The sequence below is a fragment of the Triticum aestivum genome, chromosome 4A (assembly GCF_018294505.1).
Source record: "Triticum aestivum cultivar Chinese Spring chromosome 4A, IWGSC CS RefSeq v2.1, whole genome shotgun sequence".
NCBI classification, from domain to species: domain Eukaryota; kingdom Viridiplantae; phylum Streptophyta; class Magnoliopsida; order Poales; family Poaceae; genus Triticum; species Triticum aestivum.
In genome coordinates, this window is record NC_057803.1 from 321,122,155 (window position 1) to 321,146,299 (window position 24,145).

General features: G+C 42.0%; 1 protein-coding gene and 1 pseudogene across 3 annotated transcripts; both read left to right on the top strand.

Annotated features, from left to right (window-relative positions):
* Positions 1-910: 910 nt before the first annotated feature.
* LOC123086033 (maturase K-like) lies at positions 911-2,490 on the top strand (annotated as a pseudogene).
* A 193-nt stretch (positions 2,491-2,683) lies between these two features.
* On the top strand, positions 2,684-23,857 carry LOC123086034 (photosystem II protein D1-like). Of its 3 annotated transcripts, none has more exons than XM_044507730.1 (3): positions 2,684-3,822; positions 5,726-5,728; positions 23,827-23,837. In XM_044507730.1, coding segments are annotated over exons 1-3 (855 nt in total). In that variant the 5' UTR covers positions 2,684-2,971; the 3' UTR covers positions 23,828-23,837. The 3 variants fall into 3 exon arrangements, 2 of the variants coding, with proteins under 2 accessions (XP_044363665.1, XP_044363664.1); XM_044507729.1 differs by lacking the exon at positions 5,726-5,728 and adding an exon at positions 11,241-11,242 and having other exon boundaries at positions 2,688-3,842; positions 23,827-23,857; XR_006440301.1 differs by lacking the exon at positions 5,726-5,728 and adding an exon at positions 11,241-11,242 and having other exon boundaries at positions 3,166-3,299.
* Positions 23,858-24,145: the final 288 nt, after the last annotated feature.

Sequence of the window (24,145 nt, forward strand, 5' to 3'; positions counted from 1 at the left end):
CCATCGTGATTAGGGTCGCTCTTTTTTTAACTTTAGTTTAGTGGAATTTAACCGGACATGTTCGTTTTGGCATTTGAGTGTTTTTCATGGTCGATAAAAAAAATCTTTTGATGTCTTGCTAGTTCAATGTTTTGACAGAAGCGCACGGTGTAATTCCATTGATTTTTGGATTTTGATCGTATCTAAGATCCTTTTTTTATCTGGGTTGCTAACTCAATGGTAGAGTACTCGGCTTTTAAGTGCGACTATGATCTTTTACACATTTGGATGAAACAACAAATTCGTCCAGACTCTTGGTAGAGTCTAGAAGACCACGACTGATCCTCAATGGTAATGAATGGAAAAAATAGCATGTCGTAATAAAATCAATCTTATTTGAATGGAATCCAAAATTACGATTTTCTGGGTCTAATGAATAAATGGATAGAGCTTGGCTCCAATTCTGGTAAAATAAAAAGCAACGAGCTGAACTTCCTAATTGGAATGATTCCCCACTCTAATTAGACGTTAAAAATAGATTAGTGCCGGATGCGGGGAAAGGTTGGGTTTTCCTATGAGTGAACCCTTTATTTTTTTAGAAATCCTTATTATTCTCGATTATGGATTGAATAAGGGATGTTATGGATTGAATGTGTAAAAGAAGCAGTATATTGATAAAGAGGCTGTATTCCAAAGTCAAAAGAGCGATTGGCCTGCAAAAATAAAGAAACTTGTTCTGTTCTTTTTTAATTAGAACAAACATAAACTAATTGGGTAGAAAAGGAGCAGAAAAAGATCTATGGATTAGAGTCCCTTTCTTTCCAGGGTTTGTATGAAAAATGCAACACCCTATTCTGACCATATTGCACTATGTATCATCATTCGATAAACCAAGAAATGCTTCTTCTCCCTAATTCAAGTAGAAATACAAATGGAAAAATTAGAAGGGTATTCAGAAAAAACATAAATCTCGTCAATAATACTTTGTCTACCCACTTCTCTTCCAGGAATATATTTATGCATTTGCCCACCATTATGGATTAAATGGTCCTGAACCTGTGGAAATAGTTGTTAGTTGTAATAACAAGAAATTTAGTTCACTACTTGTGAAACGTTTAATTATTCGAATTTATCAGCAGAATTTTTTGGATAACTCGGTTAATCATCCTAACCAAGATCGATTATTGGATTACAAAAATTATTTTTATTCTGAGTTTTATTCTCAGATTCTATCTGAAGGGTTTGCGATCGTTGTGGAAATCCCATTCTCGCTACGAGAATTATTTTGTCTGAAAGAAAAAGAAATACCAAAGTTTCAGAATTTACGTTCTATTCATTCAATATTTCCCTTTTTAGAAGACAAATTTTTGCATTTGGATTATCTATCACATATAGAAATACCCTATCCTATCCATTTGGAAATCCTGGTTCAACTCCTTCAATACCGTATCCAAGATGTTCCATCTTTGCATTTATTGCGATTCTTTCTCAACTATTATTTAAATTTGAATAGTTTTATTACTTCAATGAAATCCATTTTTTTTCAAAAAGAAAATAAAAGACTATTTCGATTCCTATATAACTCTTATGTATCGGAATATGAATTTTTTTTGTTGTTTCTTTGTAAACAATCTTCTTGCTTACCATTAGAATCTTCTGGAACTTTTCTGGAACGGATCCACTTTTCTAGGAAGATGGAACATTTTGGGATAATGTACCCTGGTTTTTCTTGGAAAACCCTATGGTTCTTTATGGATCCTCTTATGCATTATGTTCGATATCAAGGAAAAGGCAATTCTTGCATCAAAAGGCACTTTTTTTTGAAGAAGAAATGGAAATGCTACCTTATCAATTTCTGGCAATATTATTTCTGTTTTTGGACTCAGCCGTGAAGAATCCATATAAACCAATTAGCAAACTCTTGCTTCGATTTTATGGGGTACCTTTCAAGTGTACCAAAAAGTTCTTTGTTAGTAAGGAATCAAATGCTGGATAATTCATTTCTAATAGATACTCGAATGAAAAAATTCGATACCATAGTCCCCGCCACTCTCCTCATAGGATACTTATCAAAAGCTCAATTTTGTACTGGATCAGGGCATCCTATTAATAAACCCATTTGGACATATTTATTAGATTGGGATATTCTTGATCGATTTGGTCGGATATGTAGAAATCTTTTTCATTATCATAGTGAATCTTCGAAAAAACGGACTTTGTATCGACTAAAGTATATACTTCGACTTTCATGCGCTAGAACTTTAGCTCGTAAACATAAAAGCACGGTACGAACATTTATGCAAAGATTGGGTTCGGCATTTTTAGAAGAATTTTTTATGGAAGAAGAGCAAGTTTTTCTGTGATTTTCACCAAAACAACTCTTTTTATTTCTTTGGATCACACACTGAGCGTATTTGGTATTTGGGTATTATACGTATCAATGACCTGGTCAACCCTCTTAATTAATCATTAGACGAAATTAAGAAACAGGAAAGGGTTGATAAATGATCAAGAATTTTTTTTTTCTATTTTTCATTCTGAAATGTTCTTTTTATTATAATAAAGAGTAGGTGAATTAGCTTACTAATTAAAAAATTTAGTAGAACTTCCTCTTTGGAATAGAAATTGGCTATTGCTACATAGGGAAAGTTGTGTGCAATGAAAAATGCAAGCACGATTTGGGGAGGGATTTTTCTCTATTGTAACAAGGAAGAATTATCTACTCCATCCGACTAGTTCCGGGTTCGAGTTCCGGGCAACCCATATAGAAAAGACCCATCAAAGTTTTTAACTTTGACTCACTTCATTTACAAATACAAAATTATTGGTTTGGTTAATTTAGTTATATGGATAGCTAATCTTTGGGCTGACTTGGTTGACATTGGTATATAGTCTATGCTATACTGGTAAATAACAAGCCTTCTATTATCTATATTCTAGTTAATACGTGTGCTTGGGAGTCCTTGCAATTTGAATAAACCAAGATCTTACCATGACTGCAATTTTAGATAGACGCGAAAGTATAAGCCTGTGGGGTCGCTTCTGCAACTGGATAACTAGCACTGAAAGTCGTCTTTACATCGGATGGTTCAGTGTTTTGATGATCCCTACCTTATTGACCGCAACTTCTGTATTCATTATTGCCTTCATCGCTGCCCCTCCAGTAGATATTGATGGTATTCGTGAGCCTGTTTCTGGTTCTTTACTTTATGGAAACAATATTATCTCTGGTGCTATTATCCCTACTTCTACGGCGATCGGATTGCACTTTTATCCAATTTGGGAAGCTGCATCTGTTGATGAGTGGTTATACAATGGTGGTCCTTATGAGCTAATTGTTCTACACTTCTTACTTGGTGTAGCTTGTTACATGTGTCGTGAGTGGGAACGTAGTTTCCGTCTGGGTATGCGTCCTTGGATTGCGGTTGCATATTCAGCTCCTGTTGCAGCTGCTACTGCTATTTTCTTGATTTACCCTATTGGTCAAGGAAGCTTTTTTGATGGTATGCCTTTAGGAATCTCTGGTACTTTCAACTTTATGATTGTATTCCAGACAGAGCACAACATCCTTATGCACCCATTCCACATGTTAGGTGTAGCTAGTGTATTCGGCGGTTCCCTATTCAGTGCTATGCATGGTTCCTTAGTAACCTCTAGTTTAATCAGGGAAACTACTGAAAATGAATCTGCTAATGAGGGTTACAAATTTGGTCAAGAGGAAGAAACTTATAATATTGTGGCTGCTCATGGTTATTTTGGCCGATTAATCTTCCAATATGCTAGTTTCAACAACTCTTGTTCTTTACACTTCTTCTTGGCTGCTTGGCCTGTGGTAGGAATCTGGTTCACTGCTTTAGGTATTAGTACTATGGCTTTCAACCTAAATGGTTTCAATTTCAACCACAACCAATACGTAGTTGATAGTCAAGGTCACGTTATTAATACTTGGGATGATATCATCAACCGTGCTAACCTTGGTATGGAAGTAATGCACGAACGTAATGCTCACAACTTCCCTCTAGACTTAGCTGCTGTTGAAGTTCATCTATTAATGGATAAGGTTTTTCCGCTAACATATAAGAATTTTTAAAGAAAGAAAAGACAGAAATACCCAATATCTTGTTCTAGCAAGATATTGGGTATTTCTGTCTTTATTTTGAATCTTTTTTTCTTCTTAATCTTTCTATTCAGAATTCAGTTAACGACGAGATTTAGTATCCTTTCTTGCATTTTCATAACCCGTGAAATGCCGAGTAGGCACGAATTCCCCCAATTTGCGACGTACCATAGGATTTGTTATGTAACTAGGTATATGTTCCTTTCCATTATGAATCGCGATTGTATGGCCAACCATTGTGGGTAGAATGCTAGATGCCTGGGACCACGTTACTATTGTTTCTTTATCCTTCTTCATATTGACCTTTTCTATCTTTGCCAATAAATGATGAGCTACAAAAGGATTCATTTTTTTTCATGTCACAGCTGATTACTCTTTTTTTCCTTTTTAAAGAGTGGCATTCTATGTCCAATATCTCGATCAAAGTACGGAGGTCAGAATAAATAGAATAATGATCAATGGAAAAAAGAAAAAAAATCCTTTAGCTGGATAAGGGGCGGACGTAGCCAAGTGGATCAAGGCAGTGGATTGTGAATCCACCATGCGCGGGTTCAATTCCCGTCGTTCGCCCATCGCATTATTGCAAATTCAAAAAATGCAATTTTCCATATTCCTAGTTACATATTTACTTACGGCAACGAAGAATAAAACTATTGCTATATTTTTTTTCCTTTTCCTAGTTCTTCTTCCAAGCGCAGGATAACCCCAAGGGGTTGTGGGTTTTTTTCTACCAATGGGAGCTTTCCCTTCACCGCCCCCATGGGGGTGGTCCATAGGGTTCATAACTACCCCTCTTACTACGGGGCGTTTACCTAGCCAGCACTTAGATCCGGCTCTACCCAAACTTTTTTGGTTCACCCCAACATTACCCACTTGTCCAACTGTTGTTAAGCAGTTTTGGGATACTAAACGGACCTCCCCAGATAGTAATCTTAAAGTGGCCGATTTACCCTCTTTTGCAATGAGTTTCGCTATAGCACCTGCTGCTCTAGCTAATTGCCCACCTCTTCCACGTGTGATTTCTATGTTATGCATGGCCGTGCCTGAGGGCATATCGGTTGAAGTAGATTCTTCTTTTCTCTCAAAAACCCCCTTCCCAAACTGTACAAGCTTCTTCCAAAGCATACAGCTTTCTAGATGTATATGATGATCTCTAGACAGATGGATCTTATATGAATCATATGATGAAGTACCACATGAGTGGATATATGGGAAAGGAATCCAAATCTGCCAAATCGCTCATGTTACGATCTTCTACATCCTAGGTTTCTGCGTTCCGTCATGTGGCTTATGTTCTACATGTAGCATTCAGATCGAATGACTCTATGAAATTACGTCGATACTTCCACATATTATGGGTAACGTAGGAGACATCCCTATTTTCCCCTGGGGGTCTTAATTACCACTACTTATCTTTCAATTTGCCTCTGACCATCAAATTAAATGTGAATAACCCATCCTCCTCTCTATGAAACAAGGGGCGCTTCCGGTTCTCTGCGTGCTTCAAACAACTTTGTCTTCTCCTTATTACCATATCTCTAGAGCCAATAATTTTCTATGAGGAACTACTGAACTCAATCACTTGCTGTCGTTACTCAATAGTTTTCTGTTGAGGTCTATCCCATGGAGGTAGTCAAATTGGATTAGTGATCGATTTCTAGGTTTTGTCATAAACCTAATTGGTTACTTCCAATTACGTAAATCAATAGTTCAAACCGCAGTCAAAGGTAGGGCATTTCCCATTGATATAGGAACTTTTGTACCAGAAACAATAGTATCTCCAATTATAGCCCTCTAGGATGTAAAATATATCTGTTCTCACCATCCCCATAGTGTATGGGACAAATGTATGCATTTCAATTAGGGTCGTATTCTATGGTTATGATTCTACCAGATATGTCTTTTTGATTCCGTCGAAAATCTATTTTACGGTATAGGCGCTTATGACCTCCGACTCTATGCCTTGCGGTAATGATTCCTCTAGAATTACAACCTTTACCACAACGGTACCATCCATGGATCAAATTATTTCGTGGATTGGATTTCACTTGCCTGTCTACGGTTCCCTTGCGTGTGCTCGGGATAGGTGTTTTGTATATATGTTTCACCGTATTATTAAGTATTCTCTTTTAGTTTTTTTCTCTATCTAGAAGTGGAATAGAATAACCCGGTTGAAGGGTAATGATCATACGTTTGTAATGCATTGTATGGCCCAGAATAGGTCCTATTCTTCTACCTTTTCCAGGTAGTCGATGGCTATTCACAGCTACCACCTTAACACCAAAGAAGAGTTCGACCCAATGCTTTATTTCTGTCTTAGTGAATCCCGATTCAACATTAAAAGTATATTGATTCTTGCCCAATAAACGAGGACTTTTTTCTGTAAATACTGCGTATTTGATTCCATCCATAAATCGACTTTCCCTCCTATTCTTTGAGTTCTAGTATCGATAAGAATTCGAGTTCTTATTGTTCTTATGTTATGGTATGAATACACCATACCAATTCGTTATGTATGGATGATGGATGAGATTCCATGGATAGAGAGCCAGTTCCAATAGACTTATGGAATGTTCCCGTTCGTGTGCATCCAGCAGGAATTGAACCTGCAAATTTACCAATTATGAGTTGGGCGCTTTAACCATTCAGCCATGGATGCTTAACAGGGATCATCGTACATCGTAAGTAACCAATTTTCATATAGAAAGACATACCATAGAAAAATGAAATCGAAAATATTCCAAGATGGCAAATATTCGGAGATGACTATGAAAACACCTCTCTGGATCCCCGAATTGAAAGAGAGATTGAAAGGGATCAAGAATCCTAATTCTCGCTATTTGGAATGGATCCAATTCTATTGAGTCTGACTCATAGTGATCATTTCTCTTTAGCAAAGAATGACCTTGGTTATCAAAGGATTGAACAACCGGGATCCATTTCCTTATGATACCTAGTTGGCATTGACAACAAGGATCTAATGAATTATGAGTTTAATAGATCCTCTTTAGCAGAAAGACGTATATTCCTTGCTCATTATTAGAAAATCACTTATTCCCAAACCTCGTGTGGGACTAATCGTTTTCATTTACCTTCTCATGGAAAACCCTTTTCGTTCCGCTTAGCCCTATCGGGTATTTTAGTGATAGGTTTTGTAGGAACTGGACGATCCTATTTGGTCAAATACCTAACGAAAATTACGATTTTCCTTTCATTAAGGTACGAGGGCTTCTTATTCCACAAGAACGAAAGTACCTTTTCATTCTTTCATATGCTAGGGGTTTTTACTTGGAAAAGACAATGTTCCATACTAAAGAATTCGGTTCCATAACCACGAGTTCCAGTGCACTAGATCTTGTAGCACTTAGCAATGGAGCCCTATCCATTAGTATTCCACATAAGAAATCCATTCTAGAAAAAAATACAATTAGATTAGCCCTTCATAGACAAACTTGGGGTTTGCGAGCCAAGGTAAGATCAGCTCGGGATCATGGGACCCTTTTCTATCAGATAGGAGGGGCTCTTGTACAAAATAGACTTACTAAGTAAAAACCCCATAGAATCTATCTATATAAACATAAAGAGGCAATCGTGTCAGGAATCAAGTTTTTCTTTGGCCAAAAGGTACTTGGAACTTGGAACGAGCATGAAGAGATTAATGAGACTTCCGTAACACCCCAATAATCAAGGTACAGTAACCTCACCCAAATGTGCAATGTCATCAGGTTTTATTAAGCCAATTTGCCACTTGATGAAAATCCGAGTCAAATTCAAATTTCAAATAACAAGTCAAATTCTTATTTCTTCAAACTGTCAAATAAAAATGTTCAAGGATTTGCAAATATTCACCAAGTATTTAACATGTAGGAACCAACATTAAATGGATTTTGAAATTGCCCTAGGCATAATTTAAGTGCACAAGCAACACTTATTATGCCCATTTAAATATAAACCTATTTTCAAACATTTCCAAATAAACTCAAACTTTTTGGACAACACCAAAATATTAGCAGGTAATTATTTGGGAAGTTTCAACTTTAACTAAAATAATTTAATATCTAAACTAAATACAAAACAATAGCTATAAAAGAAAAACAGTAAACATAAGTGTAAAATAAAAGAAACTAAACTACTAGGCACTTGGCCCATCCGGCAAAATTGCATCGCAGCCAGCCCAACTTCACCTTTTTCTCCTACCTCTGTTCACAGAGGCGCCGTGGACGATGCCCGCGCGTCCATGGTGGGGAATCTCCACGTGCTGAGCATCCGTCAATCCACGGCGACCTACAAGCGGCCCGTAACCCCTCTCCAAACCCTAGTCGCCTCCCACTCCCCTCGTTCGCCCCTCTTCCTCTCTGTCTCGTTCGCCAGAGCACGGTCGCCGACGCGCCACTGTCGATCCTGCGGCCACTGGCCTCCCCTCGTCGCTCGAAGATGTCCGGGGGCTCCGTCGTGGTCGGATCCATCACCACGCCGAAGAGCTCGAGCTAGGATGCCCCGTAGCCTCGCCATCGTCCTCGTCTTCGCCCACGGCCGCCGCATCACGCCGTCGTTTGCCACCCCAACGGGCCACCCCGGTGGCCTTGACCATGTCCACGAGCCGCCCCGTGAGCTTCTCTGCCGAATCCCCTACTTCCCCCCTCGATCCGTTCCCCTACGTGTCGAACGCCACCATGGCTGGAGCTCCACTTCCGCGTACGCGTACGTGCTGTTGCAGCTGCTGCTCCTTGCTTTGCTGTTGATGTTGCTGCTTAAAGCTGTTGCTGCTTGCGGCTGCTGCTACTCCTTATAAGCTGATGCCGATGCGTGGTTGCTGCTGTCGCTAGGTGCTGCCGCGCTTGGTCGTCGATGCCGCCGCCGCTGCCTGCTAGCAGCATTGCTCGTCACGGCATGTACCCGCGGGTCGTACCACCTGCGCCACGCTTGCCGCATCCTGGCCATACCATGTTCATTGCCATGTGCATGTGTGTGCTGGTGCGTGATGCATAGTGCATGTGTGTGTTGTGTGGTGTGCGTGCGTGTGTGTTCTGGGTGTGTGAGGCTACCCCCGTTCTATTAGTTTATGGTTAATTAGTTAGTTAGGATTGCTACTAGCAGATGACATGTGGACCCCATTAATTAGGTTAGTATTTATTTATTTGATTAGGTATAGCCTATGACATGTGGGATCCACTTCCACTATTCATGTGTAGACCGACCAAATGTTGACTGGGTCAACCCAGCCCCACTGGCCCCACTGTCATACACTGTGGCTAGAATAGCGCTAGGTGACAAAAAAGTCACTGTTTATAATTCGAATTAAATAATTTCAAAAAATGTCTAAATCTTTGAAATGTCATATAAAATAATTCGTAACTCCGATGAAAAAACTTTGTACATGAAAGTTGCTCAGAACGACGAGACGGATCCGAATACGCGGTCCGTTCGTCTGCCCCACATCCCTAGCATAGCAAACACACAACTTTCCCTCTCCGGTTCATTTGTCCGAAAATGCGAAACACTGGGAATACTTTCCCGGAAGTTTCCCCCACTTTGCCGGTATCACCTAGTACTGCATTAGGTCACCTCTAGCACCGCGTATTGCCATGTTATGCTTTGTGATGCTTTGATTGCTCTGTTATTTATTGTGTTCCCCTCCGTTACTTCTTTCCAATAGACCCCGAGACCACTGTCGGTACCCCTGTGATCGACTACATCGATGATGAACCCTTCTTGCCAGAACAACCAGGCAAGCCCTCCCCCTTGATCACCAGATATCGCCTATTCTTCTCTCTACTGCTTGCATTAGAGTAGTGTAGCATGTTACTGTTTTCCGTTAATCCTATCCTGATGCATAGCCTTTCATAGTTGCTAATGTTATTGATACCTTACCTGCAATCCTAAATGCTTAGTATAGGATGCTAGTTTATCATAAGTGACCCTACATTCTTGTTCGTCTGCCATGTTATACTATCGGGTCATGATCACTAGGGAGGTGATCACGGGTATATATTATATATCTTATACATGATACATGTGATGACTAAAGACGGGTCGGCTCATAGAGTTCCCGTGAGTGATTCACGGATTGGGGGCTGAAAGGACCTTTGTCCCGACGACCCTCTGGGTGGATCTTTGTGGCAGAGCGACAGGGCAGGTTGAGACCACCTAGGAGAGAGGTGGGCCTGGCCCTGGTCGGTGTTCGCGGTTACATCAAAATAACACGCTTAACGAGATCTTAGTATTTGATCCGAGTCTAGCCACTGACCTATACGCACTAACCAACTACGCGGGAACAGTTATGGGCACTCGACGTCGTGGTATCAGCCGAAGCCTTCTTGACGTCAGCGACTAAGCGGCGCACGCCGGATTGGACTGGAACGCCTGCTCTTGTATTAGGGAGGCTAGGTCTACTTACCGGCCACGTTTGCAACGTGCAGGTGTGCAATGGGCGATGGGCCGAGACCCCTGCGACATAGGATTTAGACCGGCATGCTGACCTCTCTGTTGTGCCTAGGTAGGGCTATGACGTGTTGATCATTCGAGGCCGGGCATGACCCAGGAAAGTGTGTCTGGCCAAAGGGGATCGAGCGTGTTGGGAAATGTGGTGCACCCCTGCAGGGAAGTTTATCTATTCGAATAGCCGTGTCCCTCGGTAAAAGGACGACCCAGAGTTGTACCTTGACCTTATGACAACTAGAACCGGTTACTAAATAAAACACACCCTTCCAAGTGCCAGATACAAATCCGGTGATCGCTCTCTAACAGGGGATGAGGAGAGGATCGCCGGGTAGGATTATGCTATGCGATGATACTTGGTGAACTCACCTTCTACTTTCTTGTACATGCTGCAAGATGGAGGTGGTCAGAAGGGTAGTCTTCGATAGGACTAGCTATCCCCCTCTTATTCCGGCATTCTGCAGTTCAGTCCACATATGATACCCTTATTTCATTTGATACCAATGCATACATATGGAGTGTAGCTCCTTGCTTGCGAGTACTTTGGATGAGTACTCATGGTTGCTTTGCTCCCCCTTTCCCCCCTTCCTATACCCGATTGCTGCGACTAGACGATGGAGCCCAGGAGCCATACGCCACCGCTGACGACGACTCCTACTACACTGGAGGTGCCTACTACTACGTGCAGGCCGCTGACGACGACCAGGAGTAGTTTAGGAGGATCCCAGGTAGGAGGCCTTGCCTTTTAGATCGTTGCTACTTTTCTGCTAGCCTTCTTAAGGCAAACTTGTTTAACTTATGTCTGTACTCAGATATTGTTGCTTCCGCTGACTCGTTTGTTTTCGAGCTGATGTATTTGAGCCCTCGAGGCCCCTTCTTGTAATATAAAGCTTGTATTATTTTAATTTGTGTCTAGAGTTGTGTTGTGATATCTTCCCGTGAGTCCCTAATCTTGATCGTACACATTTGCGTGCATGATTAGTGTACAATCAAATCGGGGGTGTCACAACTTCTTTCTCTTTTGAGTTTTTCTGGCGGACCTGCCATGCAAGATCTTTGGTCTTCCCCTGGAACCGATGAAAAAAGTGGATCGCTTCTTATGTACTCGCTCAGAATGATTCTTCTCTATCTATAGTTCATGGCCTATTAGAAGTAGAAGGTGCTCTGGTGCAATCCTTATCGACAGAAAAAGATTGTAGTCAGGTTAATAATAGTCAAGTGACATTACTTCATCGGTCCGAACTAAGGAATATGTTAGAAATGTTTTGAAATGGATATTGTTCTCTCTTTGATCAGGGATTGCTATATGAAAATAAGTGGAGTTTGAAAAGGGAACGAAATGCTCAAACCGGAACTGCTAGAGGAACGAATTTTCAATATTATAACTTGGGTTCCTAGAATATGGCGCTCTTGGGACAATCTATTTGATTGCAGGGTTTTGTTCCGAAGCAAAGATATCCGCGGAGGCCGGTTCGTTCGTTCTATTCTGATATTTAGGACTAAGAGGTACTGGATTATCTTTCGGATAGGCCCTTAAAGGAGAAGAAAGGCTGAAATGCCAACGGACCTCTGTCTATTCTCTAATTCACCCGATTCGATAGTACCCGTTTTAGGAACGTCCAGTGCCAAAGTCACTGAATGGGTAAGTCACCAATCCAATCCCTTTGACAAATCGGATGTCATATTAGATATCATATTCTATATATATATAGAAATATCATAGATATAATAGACATATAGAATTTTTGGTCGACAAATTCGAAGGAATCATTGAGTGAAGTAGGAGCAAAGAATGAGAAAAGACGAGACTCTACTAGTCTTCACTCTTGTGGTTTCCTCTTACTCGATTTCTGTTTTCTTATTCGGGATCTTGCTTTTCATGGTTCTCATCTCTGCAACTCGCGATTTTCGCGAGAGAACCAAATCCAAGTTGGTGAAGATCATGATTTGGGCTGGCACGGGGATTGTTTGATCGATTTCCTTGATTTGATCGCTACTTAATGGGTGTGCGCTCAAAGGATACAAACAGAGATTCACAAACAAGAAGGGGAATTCGTAGCACCTTTTCCTGTCGCGTAAAAAAAGTCTTTACGCGAGAGCAATAGAGGTTGGGATACATCTATCTCTTCTGAGCAACTTCTTTTGGATTCTTAAGACCACCCTTGCAGTAGGATACCATCTGCTTTGGGTTCTTTATTATCTCCTTCGAGGGATTTTTAGGATCGTTCAAGCTATATATATTTAGTCTATTTTGGCTTTTACTGTCTACTTTTCTCAGGGAGATGGTTAAGGACCTCAGAAGATAGAGTACAACGTCAGGCCCAAATTTCCGGAATACTTCTATGGGGAATGCTCATTGAATGAGCATTCTCCATATTATGCCCTGAAGAGGACTCGAACCTCCACGCTCTTCAGCATGAGATTTTGAGTCTCGCGTGTCTACCATTTCACCATCAAGGCATCTTGAAAGTGAATCGTATTCCATGAATATGATATCTATCTAATGTGATATATGGAATATATGACAAACCCTAGACAATGCTCAAAGAAATTATGCTACTACTGAAAAAGAATTCTTAGCAGTTGTATTTGCTTGTGATAAGTTCAGACCTTATATTGTTGATTCTATAGTAACTATTCACGCTGATCATGCTGCTATTAAATACCTCATGGAAAAGAAAGATGCTAAACCTAGACTTATTAGATGGGTTCTCTTGCTACAAGAATTTGACTTACATATTGTTGATAGAAAGGGAGCTGAGAACCCCGTTTCAGACAACTTGTCTAGGTTAGAAAATGTGCTTGATGACCCACTACCTATTGATGATAGCTTTCTTGATGGGCAATTAAATGTCATAAATGCTTCTCATAATGCTCCATGGTATGCTGATTATGCTAATTACATTGTTGCTAAGTGTATACCACCTAGTTTCACATACCAGCAAAAGAAAAAGTTCTTCTATGATTTGAGGTATTACTTTTGGGATGACCCACATCTTTATAAAGAAGGAGTAGATGGTGTTATTAGATGTTGTGTACCTGAGCATGAACAGGAACAGATCCTATACAAGTGTCACTCCGAAGCTTATGGAGGACACCATGTTGGAGATAGGACTGCACATAAGGTATTGCAATATGGTATTTATTGGCCTACTCTCTTCAAGGATGCCCGTAAGTTTGTCTTATCTTGTGATGAATGTCAAAGAATTGGTAATATTAGTAGATGTCAAGAAATGCCTATGAATTATTCACTTGTTATTGAACCATTTGATGTTTGGGGCTTTGACTATATGGGACCTTTTCCTTCCTCTAATGGATATACACATATTTTAGTTGCTGTTGATTACGTTACTAAGTGGGTAGAAGCTATTCCAACTAGTAGTGCTGATCATAACACTTCTGTTAAAATGCTTAAAGAAGTTATTTTTCCAAGATTTGGAGAGATATTAAATGACTGATGGTGGTTCACATTTTATTCATGGTGCTTTCCGTAAAATGCTTGCTAAGTATGATGTTAATCATAGAATTGCATCCCCTTATCACCCTCAGTCTAGTGGTCAAGTATAATTGAGTAATAGAGAGCTAAAATTAATTTTGCAAAAGACTGTTAATAGATCTAGAAAGAATTGGTCCAAGAAACTTGATGATGCATTATGCGCCTATAGAACTGCATATAAAATCCTATGGGTATGTCTCCGTATAAATGGTTTATGGAAAAGCATGTCACTTACCTCTTGAACTAGAACACAAGGCATATTGGGCTATTAAATAGCTCAACTATGATTTTAAACTTGCCGGTGAGAAGAGGTTATTTGATATTAGCTCACTCGATGAATGGAGAACCCAAGCCTACGAAAATGCCAGGTTGTTTAAAGAAAAAGTTAAAAGATGGCATGATAAAAGGATACAAAAGAGTGAGTTTAATGTAGGTGATTATGTATTGCTATACAACTCTCGTTTAAGATTTTTTGCAGGAAAACTTCTCTCTAAATGGGAAGGTCCTTACGTTATCGAGGAGGTCTATCGTTCTGGTGCCATAAAAATCAATAACTTTGAAGGCACAAATCCGAAGGTGGTGAACGGTCAAAGAATCAAACATTATATCTCAGGTAATCCCATAAATATTGAAGCCAATGTTATTGAAACCGTAACCCCAGAGGAATACATAAGGGACACTTTCCGGAACGTTTCAGACTCCGAAAAGGAATATGCATGTGGTACGGTAAGTAAACCGACTCCAAAGCAGTTTTAAGGCAATATTTCTCCATTTTGGAATATTTAGAAAAATAGAAAAATAAGAAGCAGTCCGGGAAGGACACAAGGGCTCCACGAGGGTGGAGGGCGCGCCCTACCCCCCTGGGCGCACCCCCTACCTCGTGGGCACCTCGTGCGCTCTCCGGACTCCGTTTTCGTACACGACACATATTTTGGTCGGTAAAAATTCATTATATAATCTCCCGGGGGTTTTGACTCCCGTATCATGCAATTATCCTCTGTTTGTGTTTCGAGCTGTTTTCTGCCAGGGTTGTCGAAGCTAAGCATCATGTCGTCTTCCTCCTCCTCCAACAATGAGGGCAACAATGCTTGGCTAATGAAGATAGAGTTGAAGAGAGGAACCCATGGAGACCAACAAAGATGAAGGGATCAAGAAGGCCACGGAGGACCAAGTTCCGGCAATAGAAGACATCCTTCAACTTGATCACAATCTCCTTACCCCAACTGAGATCGAAGCTTTCACGATGATCGAGTTAGCTTGTATACAAAATAAGTATCTCACATGTGAAAATATTTTGTTGAAGGAGCATATCATCGCACTCAAAGGCATTATCCGCAAGTTAGAAGACCTCCTACGCTCGATGTGCGACTACCCATCATCAACAACTCCACCTTCTTCACCAACAAAGGAGACATAATAACATGGGTATGGGCACTCCCCTTGGCAACTGCCAAGCTTGGGGGAGTGCCCCGATATCGTATCACCATCACTTTTATCTTTACCGTTTTTCTTAATTCGATCCTTTTGGTAATATCTTGATCTATTAGAATAAAAGTTCTTAGTATGATCTAGTTGTGAGTTTTGCTTTATAATTCCTCTATGTAATCGAGTCCGTGAGCTATATAATAAAGATTAGTGTTGAGTCAAGGGCTTGATTATTTTGCCATGATCCTAAGGGAATAAAAGAAAAGAGAAATAAATAAAAAGAAACAAAGAGATCATGTGAATCTTATCGAGAGTAATGAGCCCACATAGAAAAAGCATGATGAATAAAAGTTGTTGAGAGTTGACAAGCATAGTTTTGGTCATTGTTGCAATTAATAGGAAGTAATAAAAAAAGAGAGGTCTTCACATATAAATATACTATCTTGGACATCTTTTATGATTTTGAGCACTCATTAAAATATGACATGCTAAAGAGTTGACGTTGGACAAGGAAGACAACGTAATGGGTTATGTTTTCTTACATCTGAGATAAATTATATTGTCATGGATCATCCAACATGGTTGAGCTTGCCTTTCCCCCTCATGCTAGCCAAATTCATCGCACCAAGTAGAGATACTACTTGTGCTTCCAAATACCCTTAAACCAGTTTTGCCATGACAGTCCACCATACCTACCTATGGATTGAGTAAGATCCTCCAAGTAAGTTGTCATCGGTGCAAGCAATAAAAATTGCTCTCTAAATATGTATGACTTATTAGTGTGGGTGAAAATAAGCTTTATACGATCGTGTGATATGGATGAAATAAAAGCGATAGACTGCATAATAAAGGTCCATATCACAAGTGGCAATATAAAGTGACATTCTTTCACATTAAGATTTTGTGCATCCAACTATAAAAGCACATGACAACCTCTGCTTCCCTCTGCGAAGGGCCTATCTTTTACTTCTATCTCCTACATTGCATAAGAGTCATGGTGATCTTCACCCTTCCTTTTTACACTTTATCCTTTGGCAAGCACAGTATGTTGGAAAGATCCTGGTATATATGTCTAATTGGATGTGAGTTTTCATGAACTATTATTGTTGACATTACCCTCGAGGTAAAACGTTGGGAGGCAAAACTATAAGCCCCTATCTTTCTCTGTGTCCGACTGAAACTCCATACCCATAAGTATTGCGTGAGTGTCAGCAATTATGAAAGACTATATGATAGTTGAGTATGTGGACTTGTTGAAAAGCTCTTATATATTGACTCTTTCCTATGTTATGATAAATTGCAATTGCTCCAATGACTGAGATTATAGTTTGTTAGTTTTCAATGTAGTTTACGATTCATACTTGAAATTGTGATTGAATTATTACTCTAGCATAAGAAATCATATGACAAGAATTAAGTAAGTTGCTGGTCTAAGAATGATCATGATGCCCTCATATCTGTATTTTATTTTTATTGACACCTCTATCTCTAAACATGTGGACATATTTTTCGATTTCGGCTTTCACTTGAGGACAAGAGAGGTCTAAGCTTGGGGGAGTTGATACGTCCATTTTGCATCATGCTTTTATATTGATATTATTTGCATTATGGGATGTTATTACACAATTATGTCACAATACTTATGTCTATTCTCTCTTATTTTACAAGGTTTGCATAAAGAGGGAGAATGCCGGCAGCTGGGATTCTGGGCTAGAAAAGGAGCAAATATTAGAGACCTATTCTGCACAGCTCCAAAAGTCCTGAAACTTCAAGGAAGACGTTTTCAGAATATATAAAAAATACTCAGCGGAAGAAGTTCACCGCGGGGCCACACCCTGCCCACGCGGGTGGGGGGCTTGCCCTACCCCCTGGGTGCGCCCCCTACCTCATGGGCCCCCTGGTGGCCCTTCGGTGGCCATCTTCTGCTATATGAAGTCTTTCGATGAGAAAAAAAACCATAAGCCATCTTCTCGAACGAAACTCCGCCACCACGAGGCGGAACCTTGGCGGAACCAATCTAGGGCTCTGGCGGAGCTGTTCTGCCGGGGAAACTTCCCTCCGGGAGGGGGAAATCATCGCCATCGTCATCACCAATGCTCCTCTCATCGGGAGAGAGCAATCTCCATCAACATCTTCATCAACACCATCTCCTCTCAAAACCCTAGTTCATCTCTTGTACCCAATTCTTGTCTTCAAGTCCGGGATTGGTGCTAGTAGGTTGCTAGTAGTGTTAATTATTCCTTGTAGTTGATGCTAGTTGGTTTATTTCGTGGAAGATCATATGTTCAGATCCTATATGCATATTAATACCCCTCTGATTATGAACATGAATATGCTTTGTGAGTAGTTTCGTTTGTTCCTGAGGACATGGGAGAAGTCTTGCTATTAGTAGTCATGTGAATTTGGTATTAGTTCAATATTTTGATGAGATGTATGTTGTCTCTCCTCTAGTGGTGTTATGTGAACGTCGACTACATGACACTTCACCATTATTTGGGCCTAGAGGAAGGCATTGGGAAGTAATAAGTAGATGATGGGCTGCTAGAGTGACAGAAGCTTAAACCCTAGTTTATGCGTTGCTTCGTAAGGGGCTGATTTGGATCCATATGTTTCATGCTATGGTTAGGTCTACCTTAATACTTTTGTTGTAGTTGCGGATGCTTGCAATAGAGGTTAATCATAAGTGGGTTGCTTGTCCATGTAAGGACAGTACCCAAGCACCGGTCCACCCACATACCGAATTATCAAAGTACCGAACGCGAATCATACGAACGTGATGAAAACTAGCTTGACGATATTCCCATGTGTCCTCGGGAGCACTTTTCTCTATATAAGAGTTTGTCCAGGCTTGTCCTTTGCTACAAAAAGTATTGGGCCATCTTGCTGCACTTTATTTACTTTTGTTACTTGTTGCTCGTTACAAATTATCCTATCACAAAACTATCTGTTGCCACTTATTTCAGTACTTGTAGAGAATACCTTGCTGGAAACCGCTTATCATTTCCTTCTGCTCCTCGTTGGGTTCGACACTCTTACTTGTTGAAAGGACTACGATAGATCCCCTATACTTGTGGGTCATCAATGTGTGGAATAATAGTAGTAGATGCAGACAGGAGTCATTCTACTTGTTTCGGACATGATGCCTTGATACATCTCCAACGTATCTATAATTTTTTATTGTTCCATGCTTTTATATAATCATTCTTGGATGTTCTACAATCATTTTATAGCAAGTTTATATCATTTTTTGGGACTAACCTATTGACATAGTTCCCAATGTTAGTTGTTGTTTTTTGCTTGTTTTTTTACTTCCTAGAAAATCAATACCAAACGGAGTCCAAAGGCAGCGAAACTTTTTGGAGATTTTTTCTGGACCAGAAGACACCTGATGGGCCCAGGAAGTACTGATGTGGAGCATCCTTCCATCACACCCATTGATTCTACACCAACACATCAAGCACCTCGTGGACCCATGCCAAGCGCTAGAGCACACGCAATAGAAACCAAGGTGAACTCTTTCCTACTTGACATGCCTATGAACACAAACAAGACTTGGGTGCTACCTCATCAAAATGTTTGTGTGTACTTACGTACGAAGAGGAACAGTTCCAAGCAGCTAAGGAGCATCACAAAGTCCAAGGAGAAGTGCCCCTAGTCGTCAAGGAGGAAGAAGGAGTCCACAAGAATCTAGACATAAGGTCCCAGGCGACCCCGTGCGGACGATCGCCCAAGACCCTGTGTCCACGGGCTACACAGGGAGTTAGGGCTGTAGCACCCCATGCGCACGGGCGTGTACCGTGTGCATGGGACCCCCATGCACACGGGACCAACTTACCCCATGTGCATGAGCCCAATTTACCTCGTGCGTATGTGTAACTCCCATGATGCGGCTATATCTCCCACGTGTCGAGGCACAACTTAGACGCATAACCGCATGGAGGTTTTGTCGCAAGAGGGGTAATCTTCACACAATCCCATGTACTGAATAAGAGAGGGATAAAGAGTTAGCTTACAATCCCCACTTCACACAAATAACAAGTTAAACATACATCATCCAGAGTATAATCAAGGTCCAGCTGTGGAACCAAAATAAAAGAAGAGAACCCCAAATGCTAGATCCCCGATCGTCCCAACTGATCTCCACTACCGATCAACAGGAAACAAAACATAGCAATGACCAAGGTCCTCATCAAACTCCCACTTGAGTTCGGCAGCATCACCTGCACTAGTATCATCGGCACCTGCAACTGTTTGGAAGTATTCGTGAGTCACGAGGACTCAGCAATCTCACACCCGCGAGATCAAGACTATTTAAGCTTATGGGTAGGATGTGGCAATGAGGTGGAGCTGCAGCAAGCGCTAAGAAAATATGGTGGCTAACATACGCAAATAAGAGCGAGAAGAGAAGCAACACAACGGTCTAGAAGCTAAAAGTGATCAAGAAGTGATCCTGAAACAACTTACGTTCATACATAACCCAAACCGTGTTCACTTCCCGGACTCCGCCAAAAAGAGACCATCACGGCTACACACGCGGTTGATGCATTTTAATTAAGTCAAGTGTCAAGTACTCTACAACCAGATATTAACAAATTCCCATTTGCCACATAACCGCGGGCACGACTCTCGAAAGTTTATACCCTGCAGGGGTGTCCCAACCTAGCCCATCACAAGCTCTCACGGTCAACGAAGGATATTCCTTCTCTCGGAAAGACCCGATCAGTCCCAGAATCCCGGTTACAAGACATTTCGACAATGGTAAAACAAGACCAGCAAAGCCGCCCGAATCTGCCGACAAATCCCGATAGGAGCTGCACATATCTCGTTCTCAGGGTACACCGGATGAGCAATCTGTACAACTAAAACCAGCCCACAAGTTTCCCAGAGGTGGCGCTGCAAAGGGCACTAGTTTGGACCAACACTCAGAGGAGCACCCCCCCCCCGGGGGGGGGGCTAAAATAAAGATGACCCTTGAGTCTACAGAACCCAAGGGAAAAAGGCTTAGGTGGCAAATGTTAAAACCAAGGTCAGGCCTTGCTGGAGGAGTTTTATTCAAAGAGAACTGTCGAGGGGGTCCCGTAACCCCAATCGCGTAAGGAACACAATATCAAGGAACATAACACCGGTATGACGGAAACTAGGGCAGAAAGAGTGGAACAAAACACCAGGCATAAGGACGAGCCTTACACCCTTTACCAAGTATATAGTTGCATTAATTAAAATAAGAGATATTGTGATATCCCAACATATCCATGTCCCAACATGGAACAAATTTCAACTTCACCAGCAACTAGTAACGCTATTAGAGGGGCTGAGCAAACGCGGTAACTTAGCCAAAAAACAGTTTGCTAGGAATGTGGGTTAGAGGCTTGACATGGCAATATGGGAGGCATGATAAACAAGTGGTAGGTAGCGCGACATAGCGATAGAATGGACAACTAGGAAGCAAAGATAGAAGTGATTTCGAGGGTATGGTCATCTTGCCTGAGATCCCGCAAGGAAGAAGAACGAGTCCAAGAAGTAGACGACCCAACATAGTCGAACGAATTCTCACAACTCCAGAACAAAACCGAAGCTAACGAGAGAAGCAAACCGGAAAGAAGCAAGCAACATGGTAAACACACGAGCATAAACATGGCATGATGCACAACCAAGGATGATGCATGTACGGTTTAATGATTCATGGCATGGCCAAGTGCAACAAACAACACTACAAATTAAGTGGAGCTCAATATGCAACGAGCTGCATATTGAGGAAACACCACATTCGATTATTCAGTTCACTCCCGGTTATGTACCCAACAATATTAAATGTTATTAAACATGGCAAGAGGTGAGGCAAAAGTAAACTACACATTTTAGGAAATTTTAAGTGAGGCCGGAAACAACAAATAACCATTCCAGGAAATCCACACATGTCATTTAGCAATTGAAGCAAACAACAATTTAAACATTCTTGATGTTGTTATCATGATGCGGATGACATTTGGAAATTTTATGCAATATTTATGAAAATTTTGATAAGAGCATGTTATGAAGCATTTGTCATCGTGGCAGAAACGAAAGGGGTGCCACGACAACAAATCCGAGAATGATGCCACGGCAACATATCGGTTCTGGTAGCTCATGGAGATACCAGTGCAAAAGGAAATGTGACGAGAGCATGTCATGCAAGGACGGTGGGGTGATCCCGGATACCGGGTTCCCACGGATTGACAGCGTGGCAAACAAGGAGGAACGCAAGGACATCTCGGACACGGTGCAAACATGAGCATCTCGTACAACACACATGCATACGGTCCATGGTGTCGTCTCAGGGTTATACCTTGGAAGCGTGCATTTCCGGGGCGGTTCGCGTTCGTCGAGGGAAGTAGAGGAAGTAGTCGTTTCGCGAAGGTTGTAGAAGTAGTGGTACTATCGGTCCTTGACGGTAGTGGTACACGTTTTCCTGTAGATGTTTGGGTCAGCGAGGGGGTACTTGGCGCAAGAAAGGTCTCCAGGGTCGTCGGGTACACGTTCACAAAGCAGTCGTACACGTCGACGGTAGTTGTTCACTCAACGGCCTTCAGCGATGGTATTTGTTCTTGTATCGTCGTGGAAGTAGTTGTACATGGTTGTGAAGGTAACCGAACTTAGCGATTCGACGGGGTACACTTAAGTCGTCATGGGAACTTGATGAATCCGAGGTCTTCGGGGTCGACGGTAGTTGCACATCTCATAGAGGAACTTGACGGATTCGAGGGCTCTAGGCGTCGTGGTACTTGGCAACAACCGGGGCGGTCTTGACGCATCCGATGTTTCTGAGGGACTTGGCATGTCCAAAACGTAGCAGCACAAATGTCTCGGTCGGGAGCACTCATTCGGGCGTCCTTGGTCTTGCCGGCGATGTACTTGGCGAATCCAGAGGCGGTCATCGGTAGTCGAACTTGGCGAATCTAGGTCTGTGCGGGACTTGGCAGGTTTCACACATAGATGCATCGATGGTGCTCGAAGGCAGCAGCAAGGCAGAAGGAAGACGAGGTCAGGCGGCGGCAAAGGAACATGGCGGAGCTGCTGGAGCTCGCCGGAGTAGCTGCAGGGGAGGCATGGTGGCACTCGATGGCCAGTAGGAGGAAGAGCATGGGAGGTCGGCGCTGGGAGGAGGTTGAGGATGGCAGGGGCGTGCGCAAGGAGGAAACGGGCAAAGATGTGGTGGAGGTCACCGGCGCGGGCGAAGGCAGCGGCAGCAGGGCACGGCGTGAGGGTGCAACAGCTACTGCTGCCAGCGGTGAGGTCGAGGCAGGATCTGGGCAGTAAAGGGATGCGGGCAGGAGGAAGGAGAGGCCGGTGTGGTCGCACATGCAGGCCGGCATCCTGCTGGTGGTCGTCGGCGCGGCGCCATGGCTGAAGGCCAAGGTCAGGGTCTGAGAGGAGGAGCCCGGTGGCGTGGGTGCGTCATGGCGATATGGCAGCATAGAGGAGGCTCGCGTGAAGGGGCATCGGGCGCGGGCTCTATCGGGAGGAGGGCGAGGGGAATCGAGAAGGGGAGCGGGGTCGAGCGCTGGCGGCGCTGGAGGATGGACGCGGGGGAAGAGATTGGATCCGGAGAGGTTAGGGTGCTGGGTGCGGTCTAGGGTTAGAGGGTTAGGTGGGCCTTAGGGGGGTGTTGGGCCTAGGGAGGCCTAGCTGCGGATGGCCTATTGGGCCGGATATCCGCTGGCCTTCTCTCTTCCCTCCCTTCTCTTTTCAAAAACAGAGAACTAGAGGAAAGGAAAAGGAGAAAAGAGAAGGTTGGAAGAAGAATTTGGGCAAGCGGTTAATTTTCCCGGCCTCATAAAAATATGCATGTTCACAGAAAATTAGAAGTGGCAAGATTGCAGGAATTAAATTCAAACTAATTTGAATTTAATTCAAATAGGTTTGGACGATGACTTGGTAAAAGGAAGGTCCAAAAATGTTGAGATTTTTTATGGAGCTCCCGAAAGAGATGAAAGGATGTATGGCAAAGTTAGAGACCAAGAATTGTGATAACAAAGGCATTGGGATTTATTTTGCAAGCGTGTTCCGGTTAATTCCAAACAAATGGAATATTTTATATAGCTCCCTAATAAAATTGGGAGTGTATGTTCTAAAGAGAAATTACCATTGTGAATGTCCCTCGATTTAAATGGACCGAAGATCCATACGATTTATTTAGTTGAGTTATTAAAAAAGGTTGCATGATGACATGATGCCATGCACCTGATGCAAAGATGAATGCAATGAACCAAACAAAACACACAACGAATCTCGGAATCCATGGAAGGCATCTGGAGTGTCGGTCTTGGGGCGTCACAACTCTCCTCCACTTACAAGAGATCTCGACCCAAGATCTAAGGATGGCACCGGGGAGGAACGGAAGAGGGACAGGTAAGACAAAGTTTCTTATTTGACAAATGAGTGAAACCAATGAACCTTGAGAGGATGAAAACTTGAAAGAAAGAACACAACAGAGTTGAACGAAATTGAGAGCACTCCGGTGGAAAAGAGAAGGAAAACTTGATAAGTTGAAAAGAACTTAATCAGAGGACACAACATTCCTACTAAATGGATAAGCAAAGAAAAGAACATGATATTATAAAACAAGATGATGGGTCGAAGAGAGTAACATCACAATGCCTCTGGAATGAATGTAAGAATGGAATCAAAAGAACAGAGAAGAAAACAACACG

Bases quoted from the DNA above. Each gene is read 5' to 3' on its own strand.
- LOC123086034 (XM_044507729.1), top strand. From the start codon at position 2,972: ATGACTGCAATTTTAGATAGACGCGAAAGTATAAGCCTGTGGGGTCGC.